The sequence below is a fragment of the Artemia sp. Qi Xiang Cuo genome, chromosome 14, assembly GCF_049724085.1.
Source record: "Artemia sp. Qi Xiang Cuo chromosome 14, ASM4972408v1, whole genome shotgun sequence".
NCBI classification, from domain to species: Eukaryota; Metazoa; Arthropoda; class Branchiopoda; order Anostraca; family Artemiidae; genus Artemia; species Artemia sp. Qi Xiang Cuo.
Genome location: NC_142807.1, coordinates 10,098,657 through 10,115,843, shown reverse-complemented (window position 1 = coordinate 10,115,843; position 17,187 = coordinate 10,098,657). Strand labels below are relative to the sequence as shown.

The 17,187-nt window shown below is 34.2% G+C and overlaps 1 protein-coding gene across 1 annotated transcript in view; it reads right to left on the bottom strand.

Annotated features, from left to right (window-relative positions):
• Positions 1 to 17,187, bottom strand: part of LOC148944112 (protein FAM91A1) — a 95,182-nt gene that overhangs the window by 24,789 nt on the left and 53,206 nt on the right. Inside the window, exons 6-8 of the mRNA XM_089100259.1 lie at positions 15,879 to 16,012; positions 7,817 to 8,036; positions 4,917 to 5,025 (exon numbers count right to left, since the gene is read on the bottom strand). Of these exons, the coding sequence (XP_088956385.1) occupies positions 4,917 to 5,025; positions 7,817 to 8,036; positions 15,879 to 16,012 (463 nt within the window). The remainder of the gene's footprint in view (positions 1 to 4,916; positions 5,026 to 7,816; positions 8,037 to 15,878; positions 16,013 to 17,187) is intronic.

The following is a 17,187-nucleotide window of genomic DNA, read 5'->3' as shown; positions in this document are numbered from 1 at the left end:
TCACAAACCAAATAACTGGCTACACCAGGATTCGAACCCTCGCCTTTCAGACAAAGGACTTCAAATCTAGCGCACCAACGACTAAACACTCATGTAACTCACGTTAGAATTTTATTAAATAAAAACAAAAAATAGCTTATTTTATCTGAAGACTATAAATAAAACTCATTCTAAAAAGAAATTGTAAAAAAAAAATTCGTCAAAACTCTCGAAATATTCGAACATTTTATTAGTCTGCCACTTTAACTTCAAACTATTAAGCCATATTTAACATAGCTAAGTAAAAAATACTAAGTGCATTATAGCAAGGAGTTCCATCTTTTTTATCGTTAATTTTGTATAATAAAAAATTGCCTATAAGACGACCCAAAAATGCAAATTTACAATTATTAAAAAAGATAACTCGTTTGAATAAAAAGAAATGTTTTTCTAATCACCTGAACGATCAAAATTAGTTTGGACAAAATTTTATGTTTAGAGACACAAAATAGGTAGAAAGAGCCCAATTTCTGTGGTACAATTTCGGAACATGGATTTATGCAAGTAAAACTTCAGTGGAAAGGGCAGTGGGTGAGGGCAGGAGTTAGCCCCCTTACATTTAGCACTAATTCTGTTTATTTCAAGTTTTAAGGCTTTTCTTTACTTTCGCTAAAGACCTTTTGTCTTTATTCAGTATTAAACTTCAACTTTAGATTCATTGTATATACTATTAGATGGATATCTTTAACATCGCTTTTTTATTGGTCCTTAATTAGTAAAAAATGAAGTAGCCGTATCAGAGCGGTAATATTTTTTTATTAGTTTTTTTTTTTGTGTGCTTTTATTTCTTCTAAAACCTTATCGTTCATTTATTCTGGTATTTTCTTGATATTGCTCTTTTTTTATTTTTTTTTTATTCTCGTCCAATTATTCGTTCAAATCACAGTCTGATGAATAATTTCAAATTAGACGTGATAATTATCAAGCTTAGATAACATACGAATTATTACTTAAGTGTGAAAGAGCTGTTTACAGGATATTTTCTAATCTAATTAAAAAAAAGTAAAAAAATAGTTAGTATAAGTAAAGATAAAAGTAAATATCTCTGTTGCTACTTTAAAAAAAAAAAAATTGAGTATGAGTAAAGATAAAGGTAAATATTTCTGTTCTTACTTTAAAAAAGTTAGTATAAGTAAAGATAAAAGTAAATATATTTGTTGTTACTTAAAAAAAAGTTTGTATAAGTAAAGATCAAAGTAAATACCTCTGTTGTTACTTAAAAAAAAGGTAGCATAAGTAAAGATAAAAGTAAATATCTCTGTTGTTACTTAAACAAGAGCTCTTGACATTGTGTTTTCCGATCAAATGAACCCTCTCTCAAAATTATTCGACCATTGGTTCAATAGATCATCCTTGGGGAAATAAAAAGAAAAGAAAGACACGTCAGTGCTACCCATGCAAAAATGCGATTTTCCTTGTTGTACAAGGTGAAGAAGTGTTGTCTAGATTAGGGTCATCAACAGTAGTGATAACGTCGCTCCTGGTCCTATTTATTTTGAATATAACTTTTGCTAATTACAAAATTACGTAGATGTAACAATTTTCTCTGATATGAGCCATTAAGTAGCTCTCTATGATGTTCCAGAGCATAGCTAGCTTCGGAGAAGGAAAAAACAGAAAAACATTGCTTTGGAAGAACAATATCGTGGTTACAGCCCCTTTTCTAATTTTTCGGGCAAATGGATTTTCCTTGATGTTCACGTCAAGGAACTGCAAATTTACTTTAAAGGGGTTTCAGACAAGGCGGTTTTAATGGCGTACTTTTTGTTTCAATCTGACACAAATTTTAAGGAGTTTTGGGCTATTGTTATTCTTATATGGGACGTGTTCGTCTCTTACTAGATTGCAGCTACCGCTGCAACCACGATATACCCTAGTACCTTGTATCGATCCTGCCAGTTTTCGTTTAATAATATCATTACATGATTGTATGTTATAGCTGGATACATCTTATCCAGATATCTTATATATTTTAGCTGGATAAAAAGTAAAGAACTAGCCTCAGTTTCTACTAACGTCATCGTTTAGCTTTACATTTATGGTTTGTATTATAACGTCCTTCATCGTCCTACAATTCAACATCCTACAATTATCCTTCATCATCTTGTATATGAAGATGCGGTTTTGTTAAAAAATGGATTTCATTTTTCATTATATTTCGGTACTTACAAAAGGCACTAGATATAGCAATTTTATTTCAAATGAACCCTTAAGAAGCTACGATAATCTTAAAAAGCTCTCTACGATCCAGTGCCAGTGCAATCCAGTGCCCCACTTACAAAGGAGAACGAGAAAAATGAGAGACATACACATGAAAAAAGTGATTTATCTTGTTATTCAAACCAGGGGACTGTAAGTTTCTTTATCTAAGGTTTTCGGCCATGGCAATTCCAATGGTGTACTGTTTGTTTCGAATCAACGTAATTTTTTAAGCATTTTAGGCTATTTTCCAAAATTCCCTTAAATTTGTTTTTGAAATAATATTTTACCATTGAGACTAGTGGAGATAGTATAAAGATATGTAAATAGATTCACTGACATATTTTCAAACCAAGCAGCGTGAATTACGAGAAATTCCGCATGTCGTGTCGTCAAAATACGTACAAGATACTAAGAAATAGAGTTTCATAGGCAGCGCAACAGCGCTATCCAAAAACACTACGTTGACGCAGGTTGTCAAAAGGACGTACCATAGAGAGAGAGAGATCTATTCTAAACAAACAAACAGTTTAACATCAGTTTAGCGGTCACCCCAAGGAGTAAAAACTTGTCCAAAGGGGTGGCAAAAATAAACTAACATAAAAAAAAAAAAATAAATAAATAAAAAAAAAAGTATCTATATCACAGTCCCCAAACAGCACCACAAACCTTACACATTAATATTTCCATTAAATTTACTATCACATTCATAATCATAATCATCACCCCCAGGAACCATAAATATTTACTAATGTCTTTAAAAAAAACATACCGCTAGTACTGCTACTACTTGTACTACTATTACTACTACTGCAACAAAGACTGCGACCGCAAATACTTGCACCCATAATTGCAGCTGCGACTAGTTCCAACTGAGACTGCCACTACTTATGACTGTAACTACTTGTGGTGGCAACTGTGACTGCGTGCGACTATGACTACTTGCGACTGCGGTCACTGACGACTTCGACTCTTTGCGACTGGGATTCCGACTACTTGCGACTGCAACTTACACTTTGGAAAGAATGGGATAAATCCATTCTATTCGTGCAATAAGAGGATGATAATGAAGATAATGAGATTTAGTCCCTTTTCACACTAGCGTGATTTGAGGACCCTACAACTCGGGTAAACAATTACTGAAATAAAAAGGCTAATAATGGAGATTCGTTTGATGGTTTGTAACTTACATTTTACTTTTCTTATAAAATTATTTCTCGGGTTTTAGGTCACTAGTGTTCATTCTGAAGATTGTCCTTTTAACCTGTTTTAGTTGGGAGCAGAGAAAATAGCAAGATGCACCTTGAATGATTTGATTGTATGAGGGAGACCTTTTCTTCGAACAATAAACATCTGTGTTAAAATCTCTGGACTTCAAACTTAGATAAGGAAGAGAGCTCACGATTTAACTAATCTGGCCCTGTAATTTAGCCTACGATTGGTTTGACAAAAGTTAGCCGCAATTTATCCCACGAAATCATCTGCGCAAGTTCAACTGTTGAAGTATCATTATCATATGCTCCTTACTTTTTAATAGTCTACCAAGATGATCATGGTAGTCTTAACATTTATTGGTATTAATAAGGCCACGATTTTTTCTGTCTTCGGCATTCAGCAAATACTTTAATAAAAGAAGGTTTACTGTTTCTTCACAATCACAGTAACTGTAATTTGGGATTTTAACACAATAATAGGCCAGATAAAAATATGCAGCGTCTTAATAGTATGGTACTTTGCCGTAGTGTCGTTGATCATTGATCATTGATCGTGATCATGACAACGTAGTGTCGTTGATCAGTTGATCATTCTTGTTGAAATTCTGTTTCTGTTTCCTAGTAAAAAAAAAGTCTAAGCTTTTAAGCTTAATTATTTACAAAAGATTCATATTTTATTTTCTGGGTAAGAAAACAGATGATCAAATGTTTAATCAACTTGTACATACTTCTTCGCCCTAGGGTCCAGGGCTCTCAAATCTATGTTTTTCAAAATTTCTAGGCATTTCTCATTAATATTGTCGAAAAAATGGAATTATTACCCCCTCCCGTGAGAAAAAAACCTTTTATTCATGTCTCGTGTGTAACTGTTCTTATTAAAAAAATGAAAACGGCTCTGACCCTTACTGTTGACTAGCACTATCATTGATTAAATTACATTTCAATTCAATTAAAATAATCAAAGATTAAAAATTTAAGGATGAAAGTTAACAAGGCGAAATTAGACGTGCTGAATTTACGACAAAATAGAAGTTCCAGTAGTTCGTAGTTCGAGCCACCTGGTATGTGTTTCATGCAAGAACCATGGAGATGACCTGGATATTTTTTTATGATGAAAATCTAAAGAATAATCTTACGAAATAGAACACACAAAAGAAAGAGAAAAAACTTCTCAGATTGGACTTTGGTGACTTAAGGTCGTAAAAAATTTTGAGGGACGTGGCCAAAGTAGAAGTTTTAAACTGGGCGGGTTGGAGAAGGATTAGCCAATGTATTACTAAGGGGTAGTTTAGTGCTACGACAAGTTAATAGCAGTATTAACAGCAAGTATGTAGTTTTTATGAAGATGTACAAATATATGAGTAATTTAGCATCTTTTACAAATTATCTCTAAGACGATGGCATGAGAGCAGACTTTTATATTGAGGAATCCCCTAACATCATGTGTGAAGGAACAATACTGACCTTCTCCATCTTCCCATTGAATTTTGTCAAGCTCATCAAGGAGACTAGCAGTGGATTCACTTGTCAGCTTGCCAACTTCGAACATTGTTACTGCATGGGTCTTAAGACCCTAGAAGAAAATGATCAATCATAAAAACTATAGTTTCCCAATTGACTGTGAGAATTACTCTGCAATATGAAGGCATAAAACTATCGCCATTAAAACATAATAACATATATATATATATATATATATATATATATATATATATATATATATATATATATATATATATATATATATATATATATATATATATATATATATATATATATATATATATATATATATATATATATATATATATATATATATATATATATATATATATATATATATATATATATATATATATATATATATATCTATATATGTATATATAGTATATATATATTCTCCCGCCTTGTTGTGAAAATTAGAATTTCAACTAAGTCGCTCAAAACTCATTCGTCAGTCAAAACTGAAAACTGAAGCTCTGGTTACGTCAACTGTTAATCGCTGCATATTTTTTTTTCTCTAAAAAAAACAGTTTAAGAGGTCTTTTAGGCTTTAATAAAGGGAGAAAATTTTCAAAAATTAAGTTGCTGGTAGATGGAGTTCCTCTCATATCTTCCATTTTTACCTTGAATTGTTAAGGACATCAAACCAAAAGTTCTCCCACCCCCTGATTTAGGAAAGATTTTTCTTTTGGTTGTTTCAAAGTCATGAAGTGTACCAACAGTACCAGGTTTTCGTCAGTGTTCCCACGTTCAACCATAAAAATAAATATAGCAAATATAGCAAAATTAATTGATTAAACTTGACAACGCTTTTTGTCCATACAAATTCAAATATTAACAATCTGTTGACTTCTAAAGACAACTACACCTCCAAAAGAAAGTTATACTTTATTAAGCTGTTTGGAGCCATATTTTTCTAGATTTATGTTTGATGATTCTTCGCCCAACTTCCTTTTTTTAATTTGTTGTCCGCTGCTACCAAAAATGGAGGTCTTTTTTATTTAAAATTTGAACTCCCGACTTTTCTTAAATCCTTAACATATAAATAGTTGTGTAAGTTTCTACTTAACCAATCAAAACAATCAGATTTCATCTTCACTGCCCTTGATAGTTCATGCGGGGAACCAGAGCTATTTAAGCCACTTGACCCACTCCTACGAACAGCACCAACACATAGTTAGGTTATGCCGTTCAATGATAGGGTCAATAGTTTTGGAAGTGAACAAATCTACCTTCAATTTTACCAGCTAGGGTGGGAAGTGGGTCCATCTATAGAAAGACCCACACGGAGAATGCTAAGAGCTGCTATATGTAAAAATATTTTCAGAATAAGCAATTATTACCTATTCCAGTCAAGACACAAAAAGGTAAAAAAAAGTCGAATTCAACAAAAGAGGACACAGGTGACTTGTATGATAATTATATTAAAATATGATATTTATGCTAACAACCATGAAAATTATGCGATTTCTTAGAAGGGAATCTTCTAAACGAGTATTAAAGAAAACCTATTAAAAATTATACAAAAAATATAAAATGAAATTAAACGAAAAAGTTGAGACAATATAATCTAAATCATAAAGACATGGTCAGTTCTGGAGAGATGGGCCTCCACGAGGGAACAGGCATTGCTTCTAAATTTTTAAATGACAAACCCTGTCAAATGTTATATATGTTGTTTCTACATAAAAGTCTCGATTTTGTATTAAAAAAAAAACAAAAAACAACTGGCAGATAAGCGTTGCAAATACTTGGAAGGGAGGGAAAATTCTCCTAGACTTACAGACAGTGCTTCCAATATCGCAATTGTTTAGGGTATCCTGAATTTTCCCTAAAGAAAATGAGGGCCTCAACAATCTTCCCAAAAATCATGGTTCACATATTCACGAAAATTAAAACGAAATATAAGTTGTTATTCTGTTTAATGTTATTTTTCCGGGAGATTTCAGAGAACCCAATTTTCTTTTGTGAAATCACGAAGTTTAAGAATTTTTCCAAGACCTCTTACGGGTTTGCTTAGGCATTTTTCATAATTGTTAACGATAAATTGGAACAACGTTAGAGTTTGTGTCTGAATGTCTCGGCAGTTGAAGGAAAACTTATTTATGAGCACTAAATCACTCGAATAATTTTAAGAGTACTTCCGCTCAATTAACACACACTAGCACAGAAATTGCCAGTTTGGTAACACGAGGCTCAAAATTCGACTTCATTGCCACAAAGTTGGATGACAGGCCTGTTACCTGTCCTTCTAAGAAGAGCCAGCAACTGAAACGTCGAGTCGACGGCCTAGGAGCCATCAATGGCCGTGGAGCATCTTTAGCTTTTATCTGCTCAGTTGTTTCGAATTATTTATGGAGGGTAGTATATGGATAACGATCTTAAAATGAGAAGACATCCTGGAATGATAAGCGTCTTTAGGGGAGTAGGAGGAGGGGGAGAGTAGGAGGAGAGTACACACAGAGTGTAGGAGGAGGAGGAGGCTTTTCGTTTCTTTTTATAATTTATTTAAATGAAGATGCAAATAAGTCTTTTTCAAAATTCAGGGGGAAGTTCCCTACCTCCTTATCCCACCAATTAGTTACTAATGCTCGCCTACTTTTTGTTTGTTGTTTTTTTGCCTTAGTCAGACATTTGTATTCAATCGAAGCTTTTGATTCAATGATTTTATAATGTTTTTTGGCACCTGACTACCATACTTTAGCTTTAATTAATTATCAAATAGAGAAAATTCTGTACCGAAATATCTAGTATTTTTGTGAAATTTTATCACTGTTTGTGAAAATCACTGTCTATTAAAAGGATTTGATCCCTATTTGGACTTTTATTTATTTATAGAAAATTATAATAGAGATACTTACAGAAGAAAGATTTCCCATCATGAGGTATGCTGTCAGAGTAGAATCGAACAAAAAAGCGATTTTTCTTCCGGCTATTGCACTTTTACCCTCGTCAAAAGAAACCCCATTACTCATTGATTCGAGAGTCATCGACCGTTTTGGACTAGATAATTCCGAAAGCGCCGTGTCTAATTCCGACAACAAAAACTCAGCTTCTTCAAATGATCCCTCAAAAGGCAAGCTAAAATAAAAAGAATTACAAATGTATACCCAAAAAAGAAATATACAATTGATGATAAATAGATGGCAGCGTTTTGGCAGAAACGCCAGTTCCCTGGCACTATTGCTCTTAGCTGCAGTACTACAGCCATATGGTAACTATTTAAGACGGAAGTGGTTCGATTGCCAACGCAGCTTTTACGTTGTTAAAAATCACTAGTTTTGAATCCTGTGGATAAGGAAAGATCAAAACCTATTATGTAAGTTTTTACGGCTACGAACAAGATTCAACATGCATCAGCTGCCACCGATTTTTGCCTCCTATAAACGGTGTTTTGCTAAATATTTGAATTTTTTAAACCACTTAAATTTTATGTTTAAATTATATAAATATAATTGTATAAAATTCATTAAAACTTCAAATTGTTTTTAGCTTAAAAAAAGAGTTTTGGCAATTATCCCAGACGTGTGAATACGTAAGAGACTATATAACTTCTTCTACGAACGATTTTTACGACGATTATTACGAACTAATATTATAGTCACCTTAAAAGACGATTATTACGAACTAATATTATAGTCACCTTAATAGACGATTATTACGAACGAGATATACTCCATTGCTGAATCAGCTACAATTTTTTCTCACTATAGTTCATTTCAAAAAACGTTTTATGTTTTTGGTTACTTTGGGCCATGGTTCCTTCTTTGATAGGTTGCAGCTACCGGTACAACACATTTTATATATATAAATTGATGTGCTACTTTGTTACTTTGGGCCATGGTTCCTTATTTGATAGGTTGCAGCTACCGGTAAAACACATTTTATATATAAAAATTGATGTGTTACTTTGTTACTTTGGGCCAGGGTTCCTTCTTTGATAGGTTGCAGCTACCGGTGCAACACATTTTATATATATAAATTGATGTGTTACTATGTTACTTTGGGCCATGGTTCCTTCTTTGATAGGTTGCAGCTACCGGTGCAACACATTTTATATATATAAATTGATGTGATACTTTGTTACTTTGGGCCATGGTTCCTTCTTTGATAGGTTGCAGCTACCGGTACAACACATTTTATATATATAAATTGATGTGTTACTTTGTTACTTTGGGCCATGGTTCCTTCTTTGATAGGTTGCAGCTACCGGTGCAACACATTTTATATATATAAATTGCTGTGCTACTTTGTTACTTTGGGCCATGGTTCCTTCTTTGATAGGTTGCAGCTACCGGTGCAACACATTTTATATATACAAATTGATGTGTTACTTTGTTACTTTGGGCCATGGTTCCTTCTTTGATAGGTTGCAGCTACCGGTGCAACACATTTTATATATATAAATTGCTGTGTTACTTTGTTACTTTGGGCCATGGTTCCTTCTTTGATAGGTTGCAGCTACCGGTACAACACATTTTATATATATAAATTGATGTGTTACTTTGTTACTTTGGGCCATGGTTCCTTCTTTGATAGGTTGCAGCTACCGGTGCAACACATTTTATATATATAAATTGATGTGTTACTTTGTTACTTTGGGCCATGGTTCCTTCTTTGATAGGTTGCAGCTACCGGTGCAACACATTTTATATATATAAATTGATGTGTTTCACATTGTATTTTGAACTCTAATCTCCCATATTATTTTGTAATACAAATCCTCGCTTCGAAATATCCTATTGTGTTTTATTAAAGGAAAAATACCGAAAAGTACAAGACACTGAAAAAAATCGTTAGAATTTAGCTTTCTCCATGGGATGGACGATATAAATAAATGGTTTTAAAAGAATTGGCCAGTTCTGGCCACTACTCATCAGCCACTTCAAGGCTCATTAAGATTTTTTTTTTTTTTAGGAAGTGAGTGATTTTGTTTTTATCAATTTTCTGTTCTTTATTTCTTTTAGATAAATCCGCATGTTAATTGCTCTTAATTTGTTCTTTATCAACATGATAACCGAGTCTTGATAATTTCTTAATTAACTCTATTATCCAACTCTATCGAAATTTGTATTGTTAAGAACAATTTATTAACTATCTCTGAATCACGAATATAAAATTAGTATTTTCAAGGGAAAATGATTTTAGCCGAAAAAAGGAACATGATTTACTCCTAAAAAAGTCCCTGGCACAGTTCACCAAGTAAATTCAAGGCCTTGTCCATGTTGGCGGGCAGCATATACTAATAGTAATACAAAGAGACTGGAAATTCAAACAAATGATATTGCAGACAATGCAAGGTTATTTATTTGATGTTATTTTTTTAGTTATTTTTTTTTCTTTTTGTGAATTTGTTTGATTAACTCTCCTCTATATCATACGGTGGCATTTGGAAGGGATGTGTTTATGTTAAGTTTTTTTTATTAATAATTGATATTAAATTAAATAAAAGATGACCAGGATGCATTGCGTTATTTAAGCTTTGATTTTAATTTGTGCTCTCTCAACAGTTTTTTTTAGTCTGGTTTTTAATTTTCAACGTCCCTTTGCTTTGTTACTTTTGAAATAGTATTTGTCTCCCCATTTCCCCAAACTATGGCGCCTCTGTTGAGGCTAGTATCTTTTTTTATGTGTTAATCGATAGAATAGTTTGCGTGTTTGGGTACCTCCACAGGAGGCACGGACCAAGGGGGGACCTTGTCCCTGGGGGTCCATAATAGCATCTGAGACACCCTCGCCCGGGGTCATAAATATAGGCAAAGGAGGAAGAAGGCCCCTCAAATGTACACTCAAAAGGGCCCACTTGTTTGTCCACACGTTCCATGAGTTCTATACCTTCTCCCAGTAATGGGTTAAATTGCATGGTGATGCAGAACACCATTATGGGAGGATCCTTTATAGAAGGACAACTGCGGCAGGGCGTAAAATCAAGAGCTATGGATAACGGCCTCTGCAAAGGTTTGCCTCGACCTTTTCGGGGTATCTGCAAGACTGGGGACCTTGCGGTCAACACTATTCACACTTGAGGAGTGGCGTCCCTCGAGGAAATTATAGCCTAGTAAACGACACAGCATTTGCACAGGATTCTGACTAATGGACAATTCTTCTTGGCTTGGTATGTTTTGATGGGCGTCTTTGGGCTGAAAAACCTCTTCTTAGCTAATTTATCTATTATGGGTTGCCTCCCCGTAGTAGCATAATATTTGTAGGCATGAACATATAATGAGTCGGAGGTAATAGGCTTGAGACTGTCTGTGCAGGATTTCGACTCTTGTTGATAGAAGAGCATCGTCAAGTGCTGAAAACCATGTTGTGACCAAGATGGACCCAGGATTCCACAAAGCCTCCATTCATGGAGGTCCCAGGGACTTCTTGCTATCCGGTTCTAAGCCGGCTTAAGCACTTCGGTGTAGACTTGAGAAGATATGTGATCCCCGTCCTGCACTGGTATCAGGGATCATTGCTTTTCCTGGGGCGAAAATAATTTCAATGATTTAAAGAACATGAAAATTGGAACTTGGAATGTTACGACGTTAAAAAATGACTATCGTATCGACATTTTGACAGACGAATTCAGACGATTCGAACTGGATTTATTAGGAGTTTCAGAAAATCATATCCCAGGAGTAGGAAGTATGAAATTAGGTGATATAGAATTTGTTTACTCAGGCAGGAAGGATGGGGTCCATAGACAGGGAGTAGGGCTCATGATGAAGAAGGCAGCTGCTAAGTTTTGTTTTGGCTGGGAAGGTATTAATAATAGAATACTAATTGCTCACTTTATGACTAGAAAGTTCAGGGTATCAGTTATAGTAGTATACGCCCCTGTAGAACCGTTTGACGGAGATACTAGGGACTCAGATGAATTTTACTTACAGTTACACGAGCAAATAGACAAGGTCCCAGGTAGAAATATGATGTTATTACTGGGAGATTTTAACGCCCAGGTTGGTAGAAATAGGGATAGATGGTATCCCAGCCAAGGTAAATTTGGGGTAGGAAAAGAAAACAGTAATGGCTACAGACTTTAGCAATTTTGTAAGTATGACAATTTAGTTATAACCAATACGGTGTTTGGTCATAAAATGGCCATTAAGTTAACATGGTATTCACGTGACGGCAAGACAGCAAACCTGATTGATTATATTATAGTAAATCGAAGACTGGCAGGATCAATACAAGATTCTAGGGTATAAATGAGTGCCGTTATTGATGTTAAAAGTAAAGATCACTATCTAGTAGTGTCAAGGGATAATTTAAATCTGAAATATCGGAAGGGTAACTACCTCCCGGGAAGTTATGATGTTGGTAGACTCCGGGATGAGAATTTGAGAGAAACTTTCCAGGAATAGTTGAATACTAAACTCGAGTTTAAAATTTGATAATGTGTAAGAGGGTTGGAATAATTTTAGAAAAATAATTTGTGAAGTTGCGGAAGGTGTCTTAGGGAAGAGAGCTAGAACTGCAGCTAAGAATATCAGTGAAAAAGCTTTATGTTTAATAGAAAGGAGAAAGGACTTGTACGAGAATTATCTGAGTGATAGATCATATTAAAACAACAGGAATGTAAAGAAAGTGGAGAAACCATTAAAATATGAACTAAGGAGGTGTGAAGTGGAGGCCATGGATAAAATTGCCGAGGATCTGGAAGATGCAGCTACACGGCATAATAGTAAAATATTGTACTGGCACGTTAAAAAAATTGAGAGGGAGTAGTCAATCCGGACTTGTCCCAGTTAAAGATAGGAATGGGGTCGCAATTAGCGATAAGGAAAAAACTAAAGAGAGATGGGCCGAACATTTTGAGAACTTGTTTAACCGAGATAGAGATGCAGGAAAAAATATAGAGGAAAATGAAAAAGTTCGTGATACTTTGGATGTGAAGGAAGATTTGTTTTGTGAGGAGTAATTAACAACAGTACTAAAAGGATTAAAGAATAATAAGGCTCCAGGTGCTGATAGGGTGGTAAATGAGTTTCTTAAATATGGTGGCTCTGAGGTCAGAAATAAGTTATTGAAGATTATGAATATGATTTTTGAAAAAGGGGAAGTACCTAACGATTTTAGGAAAACCTTAATTAAACCACTTTATAAGAAAGGTGATAAAAATGAGTGTGGTAATTATCGAGGCATTAGTCTGGTCTCTGTAGATAGCAAATTACTTAGTAATATGATACTTTTTAGACTGAGGGATGTCGTAGACAAAGTTTTAAGAGAAGAGCATTGCGGTTTTAGAAAAGGTAGAGGATGTGTCGACCAAATTTTCACTCTTAGGCTAATAATTGAGAAGTGCCTGAGTTTTCAAACACCTTTGGTCCTCAGTTTTATAGATTACGAGCAAGCGTTCGATTCTGTTGATAGAAGAGCTTTAGTACAGGTTTTATCCTTGTACGGTATACCGGACAAATACACTAAAGTGATTAGTGCTATGTACGAGAATAACACTGCTGCGGTTAAGGTAGGAAATGAGGTTAGCAACTGGTTTCGCATTAAATCAGGAATTAAGCAGGGCTGTGTTCTATCCCCCTTTATATGGATTATTTTGATGGACTTTGTTTTAAGGAGCACAGGAAAGGCAATGGGAGACCACGGAATCAAATGGGGAGTAAAAAGTCTCCTAGACTTGGATTATGCTGATGATTTAAGTATCCTAGATGAAAGTGTGAGCAAAATGAATGAAGTTTTAGAGGTTTTGCGAGTTCAGGGTGCTAGAATTGGTTTGAAAATTAATGTTAGGAAGACTAAGTCACTAAGGCTATGAATAAGTGGAGATGAAAAGGTGACGTTGGGTAATGAAAAGAATGATCAGGTGGGCAGCTTCACTTACCTTGGTAGTATTATTAGTAAAGATGGTGGGATCAGTGAAGATATTAAAAATAGAATAGCCAAGGCTCAGGGTGTTTTTTCACAGTTAAAAAAAGTTTGGAAGAATAGGAAGATAAGTCTGCAAACCAAGATTAGGATATTAGAAGCTACAGTGATGACAGTGGTCAAATATGGCTCTGAAGCATGGGCGCTCCGAAAAGCGGATGAAGATTTGCTAGATGTTCTCCAGAGAAATTGCTTAAGGATTGTTCTGGGTACCCAGCTGACTGACCGTATTTCAAACAGTAGACTATACGAAAAATGTGGTTCAATACCGCTCTCTAGGGCTATAATGAAAGAAAGATTGAGGTGGTTAGGGCACGTTATGCGGATGAAGGATGACAGATTGCCGAAGATTGTTTTTTTCGGCTAACCATCTAGGACTAAACGGAAAGCAGGTCGTCCCCGTTTGGGGTGGGAGGACGTCATAGAAAAAGATTTAAAGGAAATGGGAGCTTCACGGGCGGATGTGAAAAGTGAGGATTTGAATATATTGAGATGGAGGAGGAGCGTGCGTGGCTCTGTTGGCCTCAGGCGGCTTGTTGCTGTGTTGAGTTATTAGTAGTAGTAGTAGTAGTAATAAATGCGGGCTTCAAAATAAACAATGGAAATTTATAATGACACGCAAAATACCAAGGGCTTGAGTCCAATCCAATGGTATATTTTCATTGAAAGTTAAGGGTTTCTATGATGATATTCACGCGAATCCCCTCTCTACATGACTTAACCACCCAAACTAACACCTAGTTACATTAGGGGAAACAAATTGGCCATTTTAGAGAAATTGTTTCATCTTTCTATCTCAGAATATATCCATTTATCCGCCATATACCCTCCCAAGCGATTAACTCGAATCGTTTTCTTATTTACTCTCGATTAATAAACCCCCCCCCTTTTAACAACACAGCCTCTTTCTGCCCAAAAATTTAACACCCTTATACATAGAATACTTTGCTTTACATCTTGGAGGTACGATGTCTCAACATGGGTGCTTCTTATTCGGTTATTTTATCATTTACTTGTCATTACTATTCTTTTTTTTACATTATCATTACCTTAAAAGAAAAAGAAGAGATAAAATAAAAAAGCTGAAGCTGAAGAAAATAAAAAAATCTTCAAAACTTAATTCCAGATTTCTTCCAATTCCAGATACAGAAACACAGAATTATTTAAAGGAAAACAAAAAGAATGCATATACTTGTTCTAAGTTAACTATTTTTTCAACGTTTTTTTTTTCGAAAAAACAAACATTGTTTTTGTCAAAATAACCAAACACTATTTAATGCTGAATTCCGAATCGGTGTCAAAAATACAAAAAGAAAGTCTTGGGCTGTTGTTTTTTGACACTAAAATTGCATGGCAAATGGACTCTACAATAGAAGATTCGCCAGAACAGATTTTACTAAAATGTAATAATAAAAAAAGAATTGAGAAAATAAGTCGAAGTCAGTCCTGTCAAAACAATGAATGCTATCAAAACCATACTTGTAATATATAATTGTGTTGCGGGAGCAACACTTCAGTTTTTTCCTGTAGTTTCCTTTTTTTGCCTTTATTTGTATAACATGAATTTCAGTTTATCGGGAAATGGTCTTTGACTACTTTTCTCTCTTGAAAAAAAAACCCTAACAGGAAGAGACATCATTAGATTCAAACAGATACATAATTATAATCTGCTTTTACTTAAACATGTGCAATTGATTGTTTATTCAAATCAAAATTTTATTCCAAGTGGAGGGATGGGATGCATCTCCCTGGGTAGACATGACGATCTGCTATAACCATTGCTGTTCTACCAAACTATTTATCTAGAAGATCTTAGAGAGTCGTTCTGAATGGATTAGAAGCTTGTCCTTAGAAAATGCCAACGATAACAATTTAATAAAAGATACTAATATTTCATAAAACAATAAAACATAATAATATTGTATAAAATAATAAGATATAATAAACAATAAAATGTAATAAAATGAAATTAATAATAATAAAATATACGAAAAATATAACAAAATAATAAAATAACATAATGCGTAATGATATAATAAAATAAAAACATGCCTATTTGATTTCCAGGAGTAATGTAAGCGCATTGATGGGTCCTCAAATTTCTTCTTCTTTGCAAATCCCAGCCGACAAAATAAAGATATAGCATTTTGAGCATCAGAAACATCAATGTTTAACAGAATTGCCAGCTGAAAAAAAGTAATGAAGGAAAGTCAAGTTTTGTCAGTTTAGCTAATAATGTTGTGAAGGCAAAAAAATAAAAAATGTTTTTGAGCCAGTGATTTTAGGTTTTAAAACCTTCAGTTTTTTTGGGGCAAAAAAATACAAAATGGACAAATAAATACAAAATCTATTTGCACCAGTGATTTTAGGTTTTAAAATCTTCAGTTTTTTTGGGTAAAAAAAATACAAAATGGGCAAAAAAATACAAAATGTTTTTGCGCCAGTGATTTTAGGTTTTAAAACCTTCAGTTATTTTAGGTTTTAAAACGTCAAGAGCCATCGAAGTAGATTCTTTGCAACTCCCTCGCAAGTTTGAGCGATCTTCCAAATGACAATTTATGCAGAAAGACACTAATAAATACAAAAATTCGTAGACTTTTTGACACAAATTCGTGAAATAAAGACAAAAATTTGTAGAAGACTTTAAATACCGACATCATTTATCCACTGAATCCATTTCCTAGAATATCAAGAGTCGGACCCATGCACTTACAAAGGATCACCCCCCCCCCCTCCCACAAAAAAATATCCAAGTTACTTTTTATTTTCTCTGATTTTTCATGGAATTTGTCCCTCCTTAAATAAACACCTGCAGATAGGCTTCGTCGTACTCTGAATACAAGTCTTGACCATGAAGTGCAAAACTGAGCGAAAGTAGCCAAAACTACTAAAACTAGCCAAAAATAAAACTAAAAAAAATAATATTTCGGCCTTCCAGAAGCTAGTCTGACCCACCAAACTTATTGACCCCCCCCCCCCTAAATGTCTGACTCCTTAAAACTTAACAAAAAGTGAATGTAAGCCAATTTTTGATGTGTTTTTTAAAGTTTTTTTCAGTACCCCCCCCACCAAAAAAAAAAAGAAAACTGCGACACGCCCTGACGGGCCAAAGTCGTATTTTTTACAGAAAACGAACACAATAAGAAACAGGTTACAGAAATGAATATGGCAACTCCATGAGATACAATGAAAATGTGTACGAAATGTAAATAGGAAAATAAAATTTTTAATTTCAAAAACCAGATAAAAAAGATATATAGGGACAGTTATTTTTAAAAAGGGATAAAAAAAAACTAGAAATTTGGGAGGAAAGCGAAATTGGGAAAACTATTTTATTTATTTACCCAGTTTAAAAAAAGAC